Here is a 15,149-nt window from a genome sequence, read left to right on the forward strand (position 1 = left end):
GGGTGGGGGGGCGCACGCCCTCCCTCCCCCAAGGCACCCCCACATGTTGAGGGCACGCGGCCTGGTACGGCTCAGGAGGGGGGGGGGCGCCCGCTCGTCCCCACCCCCTTTCCTGGCCGGCCGGGTAGCGTGCTCGGATAAGGGTCTGGTGTGGATCTGGGGGGGGCACCCCCACGCCGTTTTTTCGGCGTAGGGGGTTCCCCTTGGAATCCATACCAGACCTAAGGGCCTGGTATGCTCTCGGAGGGGGAACCCACGCCAATTTTTTTTCAGAAATTTGGCGTGGAGTGCCCTCTTGAGAGCTGATAATTCTGTCAGAGTCGCCTCCGTATAGACGGAGATCCGACTTGGAGGCGACCTCCATTGAAATCAATGGGTACCGGATCGCCTACAAGTCGGATAGAAGTAGTACAGGAACCTTTTCTGAAGTCGGAGCGACTTCAGTAGTGTGCATTAAGACGGCTCTCATTCACTTACATTGCTTTTTAAATGTTGTCCGACCTGAGGCGACTAGGGGCGACCTGAAGTCGGATCAGGAGTTGCCCCTGTGTGAATGGACTCTTAAGCAAAGAAAGGAGTCTTTATTTACCATTGCGTGTTAGGCAGCTGAAAAACCTCACTGAATAGAAGATCTCAGTCATCATGCATAAATAATTATTGATGTTCCTGAAAAACAAAGTGAACCTGTGACCAGGCTATGACCATTTATTTTTTTATTTAAATATATATATATTTTTTTAGAAAAAGCAGTAGCTGAGCAACAAGGCATTCTTGACTTTTTAGTTGCAGACACACTGTGGAGTGATTTATCAAAGGTTACAGCAAAAGCACACAAGTCTTCCCAGTGGTGCTCTCAGGATCTAAGATCTTCCTGCACTCACTCTGAGTAGTGGCTCAGCTCCCCCTTACAATAGGGTCTCTGCAGCTCATCTCTGCCTGCTCCCCATTCCAGTAGTGATTCAGCAGCTCAACTCCCCCCACTTTCCATTTCACCAGAGACTCAGCAGCTCAACTCCCCCTTCTTCCCACTTCCATCAGTGACTCAACAGCTCAGCTCCCTCTGCATCCCACTCCCAGCAGTGAATTAGCAGCTCAGCTCATTCTGCTCCCCTTCCAAGCACTTACTCCGCAGCATAGAGCCCTCTGCTACCCTTCTCAGCACTTCCTACTCCCAGCAGTGACTCAGTAGCGTAGAACCCCGCTACCCTTCTCAGCACTTCCTACTCCCAGCAGTGACTCAGTAGCGTAGAACCCCGCTACCCTTCTCAGCACTTCCTACTCCCAGCAGTGAGGCCCCTTTCACACTGGGGCAGTTTGCAGGTGCTACAGTGCTAAAAATCGCACCTGTGTAGCGCCTGAAAAAACCGGCCCCTTTCACTCCAGTGTGAAAGCCAGAGAGCTTTCACACTGGAGCGGTGCGCTGGCAGGACAGTGAAAAAAGTCCTGCTAGCCGCATCTTTGGAGTGGTAAAGGAGCGGTGTATTCACCGCTCCTACCCATTGAAATCAATGGGGCAGCGCGGCTATACTGCATCAGCGCTTTGCGGTGGTTTTAACCCTTTTTCGCCCGCTAGCGGCTGCATACCACCGCTAAAACGACGGTAAAGCGCCGCTAAAAATAGCGGCGCTTTACCGCCGATGCCCGCACAGCCCAAGTGTGAAAGGGGCCTGAATCTGCAGCATAGAACCTCCTGCTATCCTTCTCGGCACTTCCTATTCCCCTTCCTACAATTCTACAGGAAAGAAAAGCCGCTTGAAGCAGGTCAAATGAGATCAACTGCAAGGAATTCTGAATAATCTCAACATCACTATGATTTGCCCATTCACATAAGCTCAAAGCATGTGGACACCTAGATCACACATGTAAAAAAACGCATTTAAAAAGACAAACTTCAATTGTTTCTGAAAGAAAAAAAAAAAGTCTGCAGCTACAAATTCTGTAGCTGCTGAATTTTAACAGACATTGAGGGATCAATTGCTGTCATCACCTGGGCCAATTGTTACTTCTGGTGTTTCACAGCTGGTTTCTCACTGCACATATGTTAAAGAGACACTGAACTTTTTAGAAAGGTCTCGCATCCCCTGGGACGTGCGACTTGCCCCAGTAGGTAGGCAAACATTACTGAAGTGGGAGTGGGTACCTATCAGAAAGACATACCCACTCCCAGAAAAAAATGGGGAGGAGGAGGATGAGCATAACTTTACATTTCAGGTGAGTTTCCGCTTACCCCATTTCAAATTGAGACAGGACTAGCAGGTAATGCCATGTATTTACATAGGAGGCCTAAAAATGAATGCCCTGCCTGCTGAAGGTTTAAAAGGTTCAACACCTATACAATACCGCTGTAGTACAGCGGCAAGCCTGCTAATTTTCACCCGTTTTCTTAGAAATCCCCTTGTATTACAGGTCAGTGCTGTATACAGGGCCTAGATCTCTCTCCAAGCTGGAATTAAGCATAGCCCCCTCCATGCAACACTCCAATGCCAGAGCCTCTATACTGACCACAAAAGGTTCTGGCATTGGACTGTTAATTGGAAAGGCCTAATGGCAATTTAGGCAGAATTCCAGGCTATATATACAAAAAGGACCTGAAAGCAAAGTGGCTTCAATACACAAAATTGAAGGACTAAGCAGGTGTCTGCACAGTATTGTTGGGTTAATAAGCTTGTGTGGACCTAGCAGGTACATTTTAAAGCAGCCACAAACTTGAGCTGAACCAGGATTACCCATGGACAGTGTTATACTGACTGGGCTTTGTCAGCATGGATACTCTAGTTCTGGTCAGTATGTAAAGAGTTAAACAAGTTATTTAAATTAGGGAGACTTTCAAACAATGCCCCCAAGGAGATTTAGGCAAATAATCCCCTCTAACTCTACATGGATACCTGTAAGTGTCTAACTGCTTAAGGACTGCCTCACGCCGATATACGTTAGCAGAATGGCACAGCTGGGCACAATCACGTACCTGTACACGATTCTTTAAGTGCCCGACCCGGTCGTGAGCTCCGTGACCATGGCTGTGGGACCAGCGGATCCGATCGCCGCTGGTGTCCCACGATCGGGTCACAGAGCGAGGAGAGGTCTGTGTAAACAAACATCTCCCCGTGCTTCCTAGTGTGGCTGTCACCGATCGTCTGTTCCCTTTTATAGGGAAGGACGATCAGTGACGTCACATGCCATGCCACGCCCCCCTACAATAAAAAAAACACATAACGTCATACATAACATCTACACTGCCCCCTAGTGGTTAACTCCTTCATTGCCAGTGTCATTTATACAGGAATCAGTGCATTTAAATAGCACCGATTGCTGTATAAATGACAATGGTCCCAAAAATGTCCGATGTGTCCGTCATAATGTCGCAGTCACAATAAAAAAAAAAAAATCGCTGATCGCCGCCATTACTAGTAAAAAAATAAAAAATTTATAAAAATGCTATAAAACTATCCCCTATTTTGTAAACGCTATAACTTTTGCGCAAACCAATCAATAATCGCTAATTGCGATTTTTTTTACCAAAAATATGTAGAAGAATACGTATCGGCCTAAACTGAGGGAAAAAAATTTTTTTTTTATATATTTTTTGGGGGTATTTATTAAAGCAAAAAATATTGCATTTTTTTCAAAATTGCCGCTCTATTTTTGTTTATAGCGAGAAAAATAAAAACCGCAGTGGTGATCAAATACCACCAAAAGAAATCTCTATTTGTGGGGAAAAAAAGGATGTCAATTTTGTTTGGGAGCCACGTTGCACGACCGGGCAATTGTCAGTTAAAGCGACGTAGTGCCGAAACGCAAAAAGGGGCCTGGTCCTTTGGCTGCAAATTGGTCCGGGGCTTAAGTGGTTAAAGAGACCAAGACGAATTTAACAAAAATGCAGATAAAAGGCTAGAAAAATCAAAGTATTTAAATGCTTACTTGCAGTGTTTTACCTTTTACTTTGACTTGCAGCAAGCCTGCTTCAGAATAGTTAATTCCCTAGCACAGCTCCCTTTGCTCCTTGCAAACTCATCTCTTCTGAGAGTGTATTTACTGTCTGTGCTGGCCCAACTCCTCTACCCCTCCTTTCACCTCCCTACATAACCCTTTATGTAGCTGCTAGAGGAGTGAAGGTGAATAGCTTGTGTGGTCTGCTGACATCCAAGTTGGCAATGCCCAGCAGCACTCTCAGGCTTTTGGATATTTACAGAAGGAAGGCTTTTAAAAAGGTAAATAACACAGCCTGTATGTTAAATATACATATAATCTTATGGGAAGATTTCTGGTAAAAATGAATAGTCTGGCAGCAGGATCTCTTTGAAGCAATTGTTGCTGCAGCAGAGCATCTATTTGCATAGATTTCCCACGAACACATGCCTGAAAATCTCCTCATCTGTACTTTCTACGCTATTAAATGCATACATTTAAAAACTGTGTATATATTCCAAGGATGTGTGACTCTTTGTTAATCTTGCCCCCATCGGATTTCTATTCTGTGCATGGAGCCCAGGGTGAATAAACTTCCCTGCTCGCTCTCTCCCTCCGCTACAACTTCTAAATGGCAGAGAATGGTCTTGCTTCTCCCGGGAAATCAGGCATTACTTACTTGGCGATATCTCCCATGAGCTGCCCGGAAGGTCCCCAGGGGTCATCGTTGGTCGCCTCTCGAACCTTAGACTCTATCTCTGAATAATTCATCACCACGTTGGTGCTGCAGAAGAGAGAAAACACAGGTGATTAGCATTAGTCCTGAGCCACACATAGAGACTTAATAATGACACCGCTGGTCTCCCTAATGAGCTACCTATACAGCATGGCTGCAGTCCTCTTAGTATTTCCAATACCCTCAGGACACCTTACAATGCATTTACCTTATCCGTGAGGACCCCATTCCATTGGGGTCCTGAATACAAATGAGAGCAGGGATCGCATCACCCTTGGAATTTATCCAGCAGAAATGGCTTGTGGTCAAGCTAAAATGCTCACATTCAGCGTGCAGAGATTTGGGGAAGCGGGATAGCCGCAGGGGAGCAAAATGCTCCTCTGACTATAAAAGGAATGCTAAGCTGTAACACAGACAATTGGTTATGAAATATCTGTTCTACTGGAGGGATAAGGGCATGCTGGCCAGCCATAAACAACATGCAGCTTCTTTATTGTGACATGAAGCATTAGAGAGCACACTGCCAGAATCACATGGAATATTCTGTCACACTGTGCATTGGTTAAGCCTCTTAATATTCACTGATAACATTTAGGGCTGGATGGATTCCCGTAGCCAATGGAGGAGCCTAAAAAGTACATCTGGTATCCAATGTTGGGTCAGTTATCCAAGGTGTCCTGTTCCAAGTGGAAGGAAATGATGGCAAAAATCTATTTAGCTATAACAATTACATGCCCCATCCTGCTCTTACAGCCACAGGACCCCCCAACCCTTCATGGCCAGAATTGATAAAACCCATTCTCTCTCTGAGAGGTAAGCTTAGGAAACAGCTGATGTCTATGCTCTGCATTCATAGGCAACACTTCTCCCCTGGCCTGTTGGACAGTGAAGGAGAAACACATTGATGAGGGCCTCCTACCAATTGGGGTTCTGTTGCTATGTACAAAGATGTGAATGTTCCTATTAGAACATTCACATCTTTGTACATAGCAACAGAGCCCCAATTGGTACCCATGACAAATGCCTAGGGGCCCCCGCTTAGGCTGACAAGGTCCAATAAGTTGGATGCTGCAAACTAGTAAGGGTGCAGGCTGGGAGAGGTTTGTGGAGACCCAAAGTACGCTGTAGAAATAGAAAGAAATAGCCCATCTGCAGGACATCTCATCTGACCCAAGTAGCTAGCAGGTAAAAGCAGCCTCTGCTCGACTCATCCAGGCCACACCCCCAACACGTTTCAACCTGCCCTCCGGGGGGTTAATCATGGAGCAAGGTGGGGTGAGACATGTTAGGGGTGTGGTCTGGATGACCTGAGCTGAGGCTGCTTTTACCTAATAGCTACTCAGGCCGGGCGAGATGTGTAGCAGTCGGGCTATTTCTTTCAATTTCTAGAGCCCCAATGTGCTCACATTTTTGACCGGCCGCCACACAGAATGCTGATGATAAAAGGATGCCGACAGTCTCAGATTACAGAATTTGTACTAGTAGTACTCAGTGTCACCTATTCATTCAGGGTAGAGTGACAGTGACTTTTGACAGCCCTCTCATCAAAGTAAATTTGCCTTTCCACACTCCAGTGGATCTCACTGTCTCCCCCTTTACATGACAGGGTTCAAACCTGAGGATTGACGGTGCTGTTGCAATTACGGTCACACGGGGTGTTCAACACCCACATCTATGCAACTACAGTACATTACACCAAATGGAGAAAGAATATCGAGGGAACGCATATGAATGAGTGTAGGTTGCTGGGGAAAGAGGGAGGGAAGGTGGCTATCAGGAGGTGCTGTTGCTTTGCTCTTAAAAGGAAAAGTGACAGCATCCGTAAGATATTCTAAGAACTATAGGCACAACTTTTTTTTTTTTTAATTTTGGATAGAATAAGGGAAGTTTTTGACCCCCTGTAAAAGAAAAAGTTTGCCTTCAGTTATACTGAAACGTCCCAAAGACTCCTTATCACGGTTCAAGGGATATTGCTGTCAAAACATAAGACAGAAAGGGCAAAACCAAGTCATTACACCTATAATGTGAAAACATTGAAAACTTCAGTCATGTAACTTACAAGTCTGGAAAACAACAAACTGAGATACACAAGACTTACGTACACAAGAATCATTGGTAAAATAAAGTGTAAACAGAGAGGTATGGGGCAGCCCATTCCTTTTTTCTTTTATTCTCAGGAGCAGGGGTAAAGAAAAGTTGGTGGGTCAAGAAAAGAGGAGGAGAAAAAAATAATAATAGTAACATAAAGAAAGAAGGGGGGGGGGGGGGGGCAGAGAGAAATAAATAAATAGAAGGGGAGAGGACGATGGTGCAGGATGACAATATGATTTTTTATATAATTTAACAGGAATGTTTGAGGAATCAGAAATCTTGTACTCCATACATTTTTGAGTAACTTTGCCCTCCTGGCATCTCCAGCAATAGTCAGTTGTATCGGGATAGTTTTGTGCAACATAAAAGGGGTATATGGTACCATCTTGTCAAAACTTTAAAGTTAGTCTCCTGAATTTTTGTACTGATTGATGACTTGAGGGAGAATCTGGTAATTCGTTGCTGGTCTGACGTAAATGTACATTTTAGTTCCATCTCCCATTTTACTATACAAAAGGTAGATGTGGCTCCTCAGAGGGAGTGTTTGGTAAAACTATAAGTTTTAGAGAAAACTTGAGCTAGAGTTCCAGTATCGGAGCAGTACTCCTCAAAAGGTTGTCAAATGGCAACCCCCCTGAGGGTTCGGTATGGATTTTAGAAAGTGATGTAATTGGAGGGCTTTCCAAAAGGGGAGCCCAAAGGGGCCCGTGTCGCTTATCAACATCGATGATTGAAGGCCATTTTTCGGCACTAAAAAAAAAAAAAAAAAAAAAAAAAAAATATATCGGATGCTTGGTCATAGCCCGAATGGTGTAAGGTCCTAAACTTGTAAGATCCAAGGCCAGGAGTAAATTGTATATTCCCCAAAATCGGCAATAAAGGGGAGTTTCTGGTAGAAGGAAGCCTGAAAACAGATTTGTGAACTTATACGGAGTGTGGTACCTAGTAAATAATGCGATTTTAACTCTGGGGGCAAGTTATCGTAGCACCACAATGCACCTTTTAACGAGATGTCCCTTTGAGCCTGTTCCAATTGTGCCCAGAGTTTAGAGCCACAGTGGCGGCACCAATGCTCTGCGTTTTCTTAGATCTTATGACTGGTCCTGAATCAGTGCATGTGAAAACAGGGGCCAAGGTCATTTACTAGTTCAAGCACTGAGCCATCTTTAAGCTAACTTTCGAACCGCCCCCTTAAAACACTGAGGCATGAGGGGGAAGCTGGAAATCTCTAATAGAAGTCTGTAAAACTTGTGTGCAAGCAGTTTTTTTAAAACTCTGAGTAAGGTAAGTGACGCCAGCAAAGTGATAACGACTACTGCATAGCATCAAATCAGAGTTCACCACATTACTTTACTTGTTGCCTGGCGTTGCTCTTAAAGCTCCCCGGCAGACGCTGAGTTAAGGAAACCAATCTGTATGTGGCTGAAGTCCAAAGCAATTAAACACAAAACACATCTTGGAAGGAGGGACCCCAGGCCTTCTCTTCCTTTCCCATGTAAAGATCAGTCCTCGTTTTGTGCCATACCCAGGGTCCCGGTGACCTCAGTGCAAGAAAGGAATTTATATCCAGATGTGGTGAACTGGTTGGGAGGAGGCAGGAGGACCTCGTTAGCATAAAATCTGCTGTGATTGATATGAAAGTGATATTGGAGGATGCACTGCTAAGACGAAGGGAGTGCGGCCCTTATGGGTGAGTTAGGGCCTCTTGGAAGGAAATCATGTGGAGATTTTTTTGGGGGGTTAGGAGGAAGCCGGCTGCTATGGCAGTTCCTTGGCACTTCTTCAGTTTCCAGTCTCAAGGAATTAGGCTTATGTGACAGGAAATAAATCAAGCTGCAAACTAGAGAAGGGCGCTCCTGCACATATGGATTCTGACCTTGTTCTGGGAGTATAGTAAACCCTACACACCGTGGGAGACCCTCAAAACAGTGGAGGTTTTTCTCTGTGTAAGCACATTCACTAGATGAACCAGAATGGAAGAATGGCTTGCGGGAAGCCTCGGTCTGCAGGCATGATAAATTATTAGCTATATATCAGGCTTCATTACATCGAGCCATATCCGTTCCATATTGTGCAAGTTATCCCAACCATGTCAAAGTATTACAACTGATCCATACAAAAGACTGTAAAGTCATAGTCAATATCTTTCTTAAAGGTGGCCTATCATTTAATCAGGAATCGTGGAGATTAATATTTAAGATCAGTTTAAAGTACATCTAAACCTGATCACTAAAAATTGAATATAAGCTTTATCAAATTAATGCAGCTTTACCAAATATTTGTAATATTTTGTAATATAACATAAATTTGCATAAAAATAAAAAATAAAAAAAATAAACAAATGGTGATCCTGCCATGAAGGTCACTTTCTGTTAGAGGGTGTTGATTCCCTGTACTCATCTCCCAACTGTGTTCCTGCATAGTTATCCTGTCGAAAGAGCTTCCAAAAGAGACTACTATTGGCCGTTTAAACACAAAACATGGTCCACCATTGTTACCACTAGGAAATACAAAATGCCATGTAGCCATTGCTGGAATGAAAGTAAAGAAAAAGTGGTTTGAAAAGAGGCTGCATAGGATCAGCAGCACTAGGATGCAAAAACAAAAAAAAAAAAACTAAAAACAAATATTTATATTAAAAAGGTCAGTTACAGCTTACATCTACTTTAACATAAATACTCTTTTTAAAAACCCTTTTCTGATGTATAGATTCCCATCATGGCATACCTGGGTTTTGACGGCTACTGAACAGTGCCACACAATGATTGTACCCTGTCAATTTTCTTTATCAGACGACATCTGATTGACAACAATATACTTATTGCAGACTGCAATGACTTGTAAAATCACCATCATCATCCCATTCCAAAACCATTCCATAACCAAAAAGACATTAATATGGAATTAGTCCCATTTTGTGGCAACAACCGCCGCCACAATTCTGGGAAGGCTTTCCACAAGATTTGGTAGTGTGTCTATCAGCACTTGTACCCATTCAAACCAAAAGGGTATTTTTGTGAGGCCATGTACTGATGTTGGCTGAGTGTTCAATAGGGTTGAAGTAGGGCTCTGGTGTCAGCCACTCAAGTTCCTCCACACAAAACCTATTGCACCATATCTTTACCAGGCTGGCTTTGTGCACAAAGGCATAATTCATGGGTTTGAATGAAAAGAAACCAAAACTATTAGACCCCTTTCACACTGAGGCGCTATCACTTTACAGACGCTATAGCGCTAAAAACAGCGCTTCTCCTTTCACTCCAATGCGAAAGCCAGAGGGCTTTCACACTGGAGCAGTACGCTGGCAGGATGCTCAAAAGAGTCCTGCAAGCCGCATCTTTGAAGCGCTGTAGGAGCGGTGTATACACCGTTCCTAAAGTACCACCTAAGCGCAGCTTTTAAACCTTTTTTGAGCGTAAGCAGGGGTTAAAAGTGCCCCGCTAGCGTCCAAAAAGTGGCGTAAAAACTACCGTAAAGCGCCTCTAAAAATACCGCCGACACCTGGTGCTGCTCTGTGTTTAAGTGTACTTAGTGTGTATAAACCGCTAAATACCTTTTCTCACCAGCAGTTTATAGCAGTTCTGTGACTTCTATCGGTGTCTGGCTGAGCACTAGTTATAGCTTGTAGGAGGAATTTTCATTCTCCCCCCGATTGTCCTAAGAGGCTGCAGGACCCCTGACCCTCTGAGTACTCTAGACAGTGCTGAACAAACTGTGCAGCTCTGACTAAAGCTGAACAAAGCCCTTGCTATAGGTGTAGGCCATTTGCATACCTTTATGAAGCCTGACTGGAATACTCCCAGGACAGTTAGTCTGCAGAGTTTGTTTTAATCTACAAACATCCCTTACCTGCATAGGCAGTTTTTTGTAAAGGTGAACTATCCCTTTAAAAAAGTTGCATTCAAGTACTACATAAAAATCACACAGAAAGTCAGTTCAAATTCGTATCGTAGCAGTGTAAACCCAGTCTTAATGTATAAGGCAGGGCTCGACAAACCCCAGGCGCCAGGTCGCCAATGCGACCAGAAATCGTGACCTGGCGCCTAAGCTGCCACCAGCCCACTCACTATCGATGCCCCAGTCATGCAGCAGCATTAACACTGACTGCCGTCCTCCTCCCTCCTCCACACTGCTGAGTGTGTGAAACTGACAAGCAATGGAGAGAGGAGGATCTGTCAGCCTGATGTCAGGGTGGGCGGGACCCGGCCGGGGTGGGGGCGGGACCCAGCAGCTATCAAACACCAGCCAATGGGATCTGGACGGGCCGCTACGTGTATGTGGCCCGCCCCTTTTCTTAAGCAGCCCAATCGTTGGCTGGTGTTTGATAGCTGCCGAGTCCCACCCACCTCAGCCGGGCCCCGCCCACCCCGGCCGAGTCCCGCCCACCCCGGCATCAGGCTGAAATCTGACATATCCGCCTCTGTTACTTGTCAGTTTCACACCCCGGCAGGGTCCCGCCCATTCCGACATTAAGCTCAATTCTGACAGCTCCTCTGTTACATTTCAGTAACAGAGTGCTCTGTGTGAAACCTGCCAGTGCCAACCAGTGCCACCGCCAATCAGTGCCACCTGCCAGTGTCACCTGCCACCGCCAATCTGTGTCACCTGCTAGTGCCAACCAGTGTCACCTCCAATCAATACCACCTGCAACCACCAACCAGTGCCACCTTCCACCGCCAATCAGTGCCAGCGCCAACCAGTGCCACCTGCCAGCGCCACCTGCTAGTGCCACCGCCAATCAATACCACCTGCCACCACCAACCAGTGCCACCGCCAATCAGTGCCACCTGCCAGTGCCACCTGCCACCTCAAATACCACCTGCCACCGCCAATCAGTGCCACCGCCAATCAGTGCCACCTGCCAGCGGCAACCAGTGCCATCTGCCACCGCCAATCAGTGCCACCTACCACCACAAATCAGTGCCACCTGCTAGTGCCAACCAGTGCCACCGCCAATCAATACCACCTGCAACCACCACCCACTGCCACCTGCCACCACCCAGTGCCAGTGCCACCGTCAGTCAGTGCCACCTGCCAGTGCCGAGTGTCACCGTCAATCAGTGCCATCTGCCACCACCAATCAGTGCCACCTGCCAGTGCCACCGCCAACCAGTGCCACCTGCCACCACCTACCAGTGCCACCTGCCAATGCCAAACAGTGCCACTACCAATCAGTGCCACCTGCCAGTGCCACCGCCAATCAGTGCCAACTAGTGCCACGCCAACCAGTGCCACCTGCCAACACCAACCAGTGCCACCACCAACCAGTGCCACCGCCAATCAGTGCCATCTGCCAGTGACAACTAGTGCCACTTCCAAATCAGTGCCACCTGCCACTTCCAAACCAGTGCCACCTGCCACTTCCAAACCAGTGCCACCTGCCACTTCCAAACCAGTGCCACCTGCCACTTCCAAACCAGTGCCACCTGCCAATGCCAACCAGTGTCACCTGCCGGTGCCAACCAGTGTCACCTGCCGATGCCAACCAGTGTCACCTGCCGGTGCCATCTGGCAGTTCCATGTGCCTTCCAGTGGCAACCAGTGCCACCTGCCAGTGCCAGCCAGTTCCATCTGTTGCCAGTCTTACTCTTTCTGGTCAGCCCATACCCCTGATGTAACAGCGTTTCAATGGAGTTATTGACTGGGTGCTCCATTGTGAGTTAGGGATAGGGGGTGAAAATGAGTGCCCTTACCCCGGGAGCTGAAAAAAAAAACTGGCTCCTAACTTTTTTAACTGGCTCCTAAATTCAAAGCAAATTTGTCAACCCCTGGTATAAGTTCACCTTTTATAAAGAAATTAATAAAATGCACATCTTTCTGCCAGAAAAAAAAAAAAAAAAAAGTGCATTTACTATTTTAGCCTGTAAAGCACTGCACCTGCAGTCAGCAGATCTCGGGTACAATGCCAGGATCCTATAGACCCTCAGTATACTGCCTGCCCATACCTCCGATATGGGCAGGCAAATACCGAGTTGCAGGAAGATTTAATGAACTACAACAGCATTCACCGGTACCATCGCAATTCATTGAGAACTACAAGCTCTTGGCCAAAGAAATTCACGGAAACTATGAATGAAGGGGTCATATGGGCAGCAAACTGTGACAGAGAGTTTGTGGGGAAGTTCCCCTGCCCGCTGTCACACTGAGGGGGGAAGCAGGAGCTGAAACATGTTACATGCTCAAAATGTGAACTTAGCCTTCAATGTTTTATTAAGCATACTGCCTAAGAGCAGACAATATAAGCTGCCTATTACCTTTGTTAAGCTGGCCATACACCTATAGATTATCTGCAGATTTTCTATGGTTAGATGGAAAAAGTGTGAGATTATGATTATAAGATTATATCTTATGTGTGCCTCTGTGAAATGAGGGAGCCCACTAGCTGCAATCCCAGAGTCCAATGAGAACACTTAACTGTTAATAAGGGTGCCCTTATTGGAGGTGGGATGGCAGCAGGTGGGGCTAAGCCCTGGTGTTAGGCCCTTGGCAAACAAATTAGCTTGCAGAGGGTACATACAAAAAAGGGTATCCGGGTGAATAAGTCACAGCAGACATCTTTTAGGTTTTCTTCAGCAGGATGCTCAGTTCGATTCTTCTTTGGATCACTCGGGCATTTGTTTTGTGACACTAAGAAAAAACGCGTGTGAAATATCCGGTCTGAGATGCTGGCAGGCAGCAGACAAAATGATTCCAATCTATTGCACTTATGTGGTCGGTTCAGTGAGGTTTTCTTGGAAAGAGAAGACCGAGCAGAGGATGTAATAATCCAGGTTTCCAGGAACCATTCACATCGCATCAGTTTTTAAGATGTACTTAACAGCTTCTCACAAAGGCCATCATTCATCTATAATGCCCAATTCTGTGCTCTGCAGTAGCATCCTGTCTACAGATTACAACTGACTGCAAATCTATTAACACAGTAAAAGCTTTTGGTATTTACTGAGCACCACTTAAAGTGGTAGACTGCACAAAAAAAAAAAGGCACAGGGCAATTTGCATCATACTAGCACATTATGAAAGACTTACCTGAAAACAAAGCCCTCCAGTAGGGCGCTGTCACCGCTTCCATGAGTGCGGGAGTCACCGTTTACGGCACAGGACTCTGAAGGATTGGCATGGGTATGTAGTTCCTTCAGAGTGCAAGCGCCGGGGACGTTTGGGCTGCATCTAAAGTAAATCTCTCTTAAACGGTGCACATTTAGGAGATATTTAAAATACCTATAGGTAAGCCTTATTATAGGCTTACCTATAGGTAAAAATCAAAGAAGGGAGCTTACTCCCACTTTAATATAAGCAATATTTTGGAGGTAACAAGATTTAAAATGTTCAGACTCACTGGGACATGTAGTACATCAGCAGATGGGTGATGGAGGTTGGCCGTGTCTGCTTGTATTTGCAAATATCCTCTCAAATAATCGGACACAGAGGAAATTGTACCCACCCAAAAAAAGAAAGTCACATTTTGTGTGTCTTTGATGTGAAGCTTTTGAAAGCGGAGATAATAGCTTGTAGATTGATTTTGCCTCAGATTCGGATGACCAATATTCACTACAAAGCTCCTAACCTGGTCACTACTAACCAATCCCTTCTAATGGTCATACAGTACCGCTGATACTTCCAGCCCTGTGGCTAGGTCACATCACTGAGAAGACAAAGTAGGTTTATCCACATGTCAAATTATAAACAAGCAATGGAATAACGTTTAGTGACGACAGAGAATGTGGCCACAGACAGGATCTCATTTCCTTTTTAATCCTTCCATAGGTGTATGTCATTTGCATGAGATCATAAACAGCGATGTTGGCCATACACATGGCAATTCTGGATAGCTTTTGATCGATAATGCTCCCAAAGCACTGAACTCTTTGTAGCCAACTGTCAACCAGAGCATCCATGATTTACCTAGTTCTAAAGCAGGTGTAAACCCTTACATATACCCAATGAAGTGGCTGGCCTCAGGTGATACACAGATGAAACAAACCCTCCTACATAAGTTATACCTGTTTATCTGCAAAATTTTCTTCTCCAGATCTATTCAAAGACCAGAATTTAAAAAGCTTGTCTGAACTGACAGAAAAAGGGAGGGGAGATCTGGATTGGAGGAAAACGACACATCCCCATTACACAGCACACATGAACAGTGCTGAGGCTGTCCATCACAAGCAGTGCGCTGGGGCTCCTTCCCAGTCAACTTTTTTTCTCTGGGTGTCAGGAAAACTTGTCACAAGTGATTTATGCCGATAGAAAAATGGGGCAGCAGGCAGACATGACAGTGCTCTGAAATGAGACAAGTACACACTATAGGGAATTCCCATGTGACAGAAAGACAACACAAGCCCAACAATGAAACAAGGACAGAGTGTTACCCTATAGGAGGAAGTGTCTCAACAAGAACCTTCAGGGCAGTATTACCAAG

General features: G+C 45.6%; 1 protein-coding gene across 1 annotated transcript in view; it reads right to left on the bottom strand.

Annotated features, from left to right (window-relative positions):
• Positions 1-15,149, bottom strand: part of CLINT1 (clathrin interactor 1) — a 131,231-nt gene that overhangs the window by 62,455 nt on the left and 53,627 nt on the right. The window contains exon 2 of the mRNA XM_077468413.1: positions 4,586-4,690. Within this exon, the coding sequence (XP_077324539.1) occupies positions 4,586-4,690 (105 nt within the window). The remainder of the gene's footprint in view (positions 1-4,585; positions 4,691-15,149) is intronic.

This window comes from Lithobates pipiens, unplaced genomic scaffold (assembly GCF_037356315.1).
Source record: "Lithobates pipiens isolate NorthernLeopardFrog02 unplaced genomic scaffold, aLitPip1_a1.2 Scaffold_8, whole genome shotgun sequence".
NCBI classification, from domain to species: domain Eukaryota; kingdom Metazoa; phylum Chordata; class Amphibia; order Anura; family Ranidae; genus Lithobates; species Lithobates pipiens.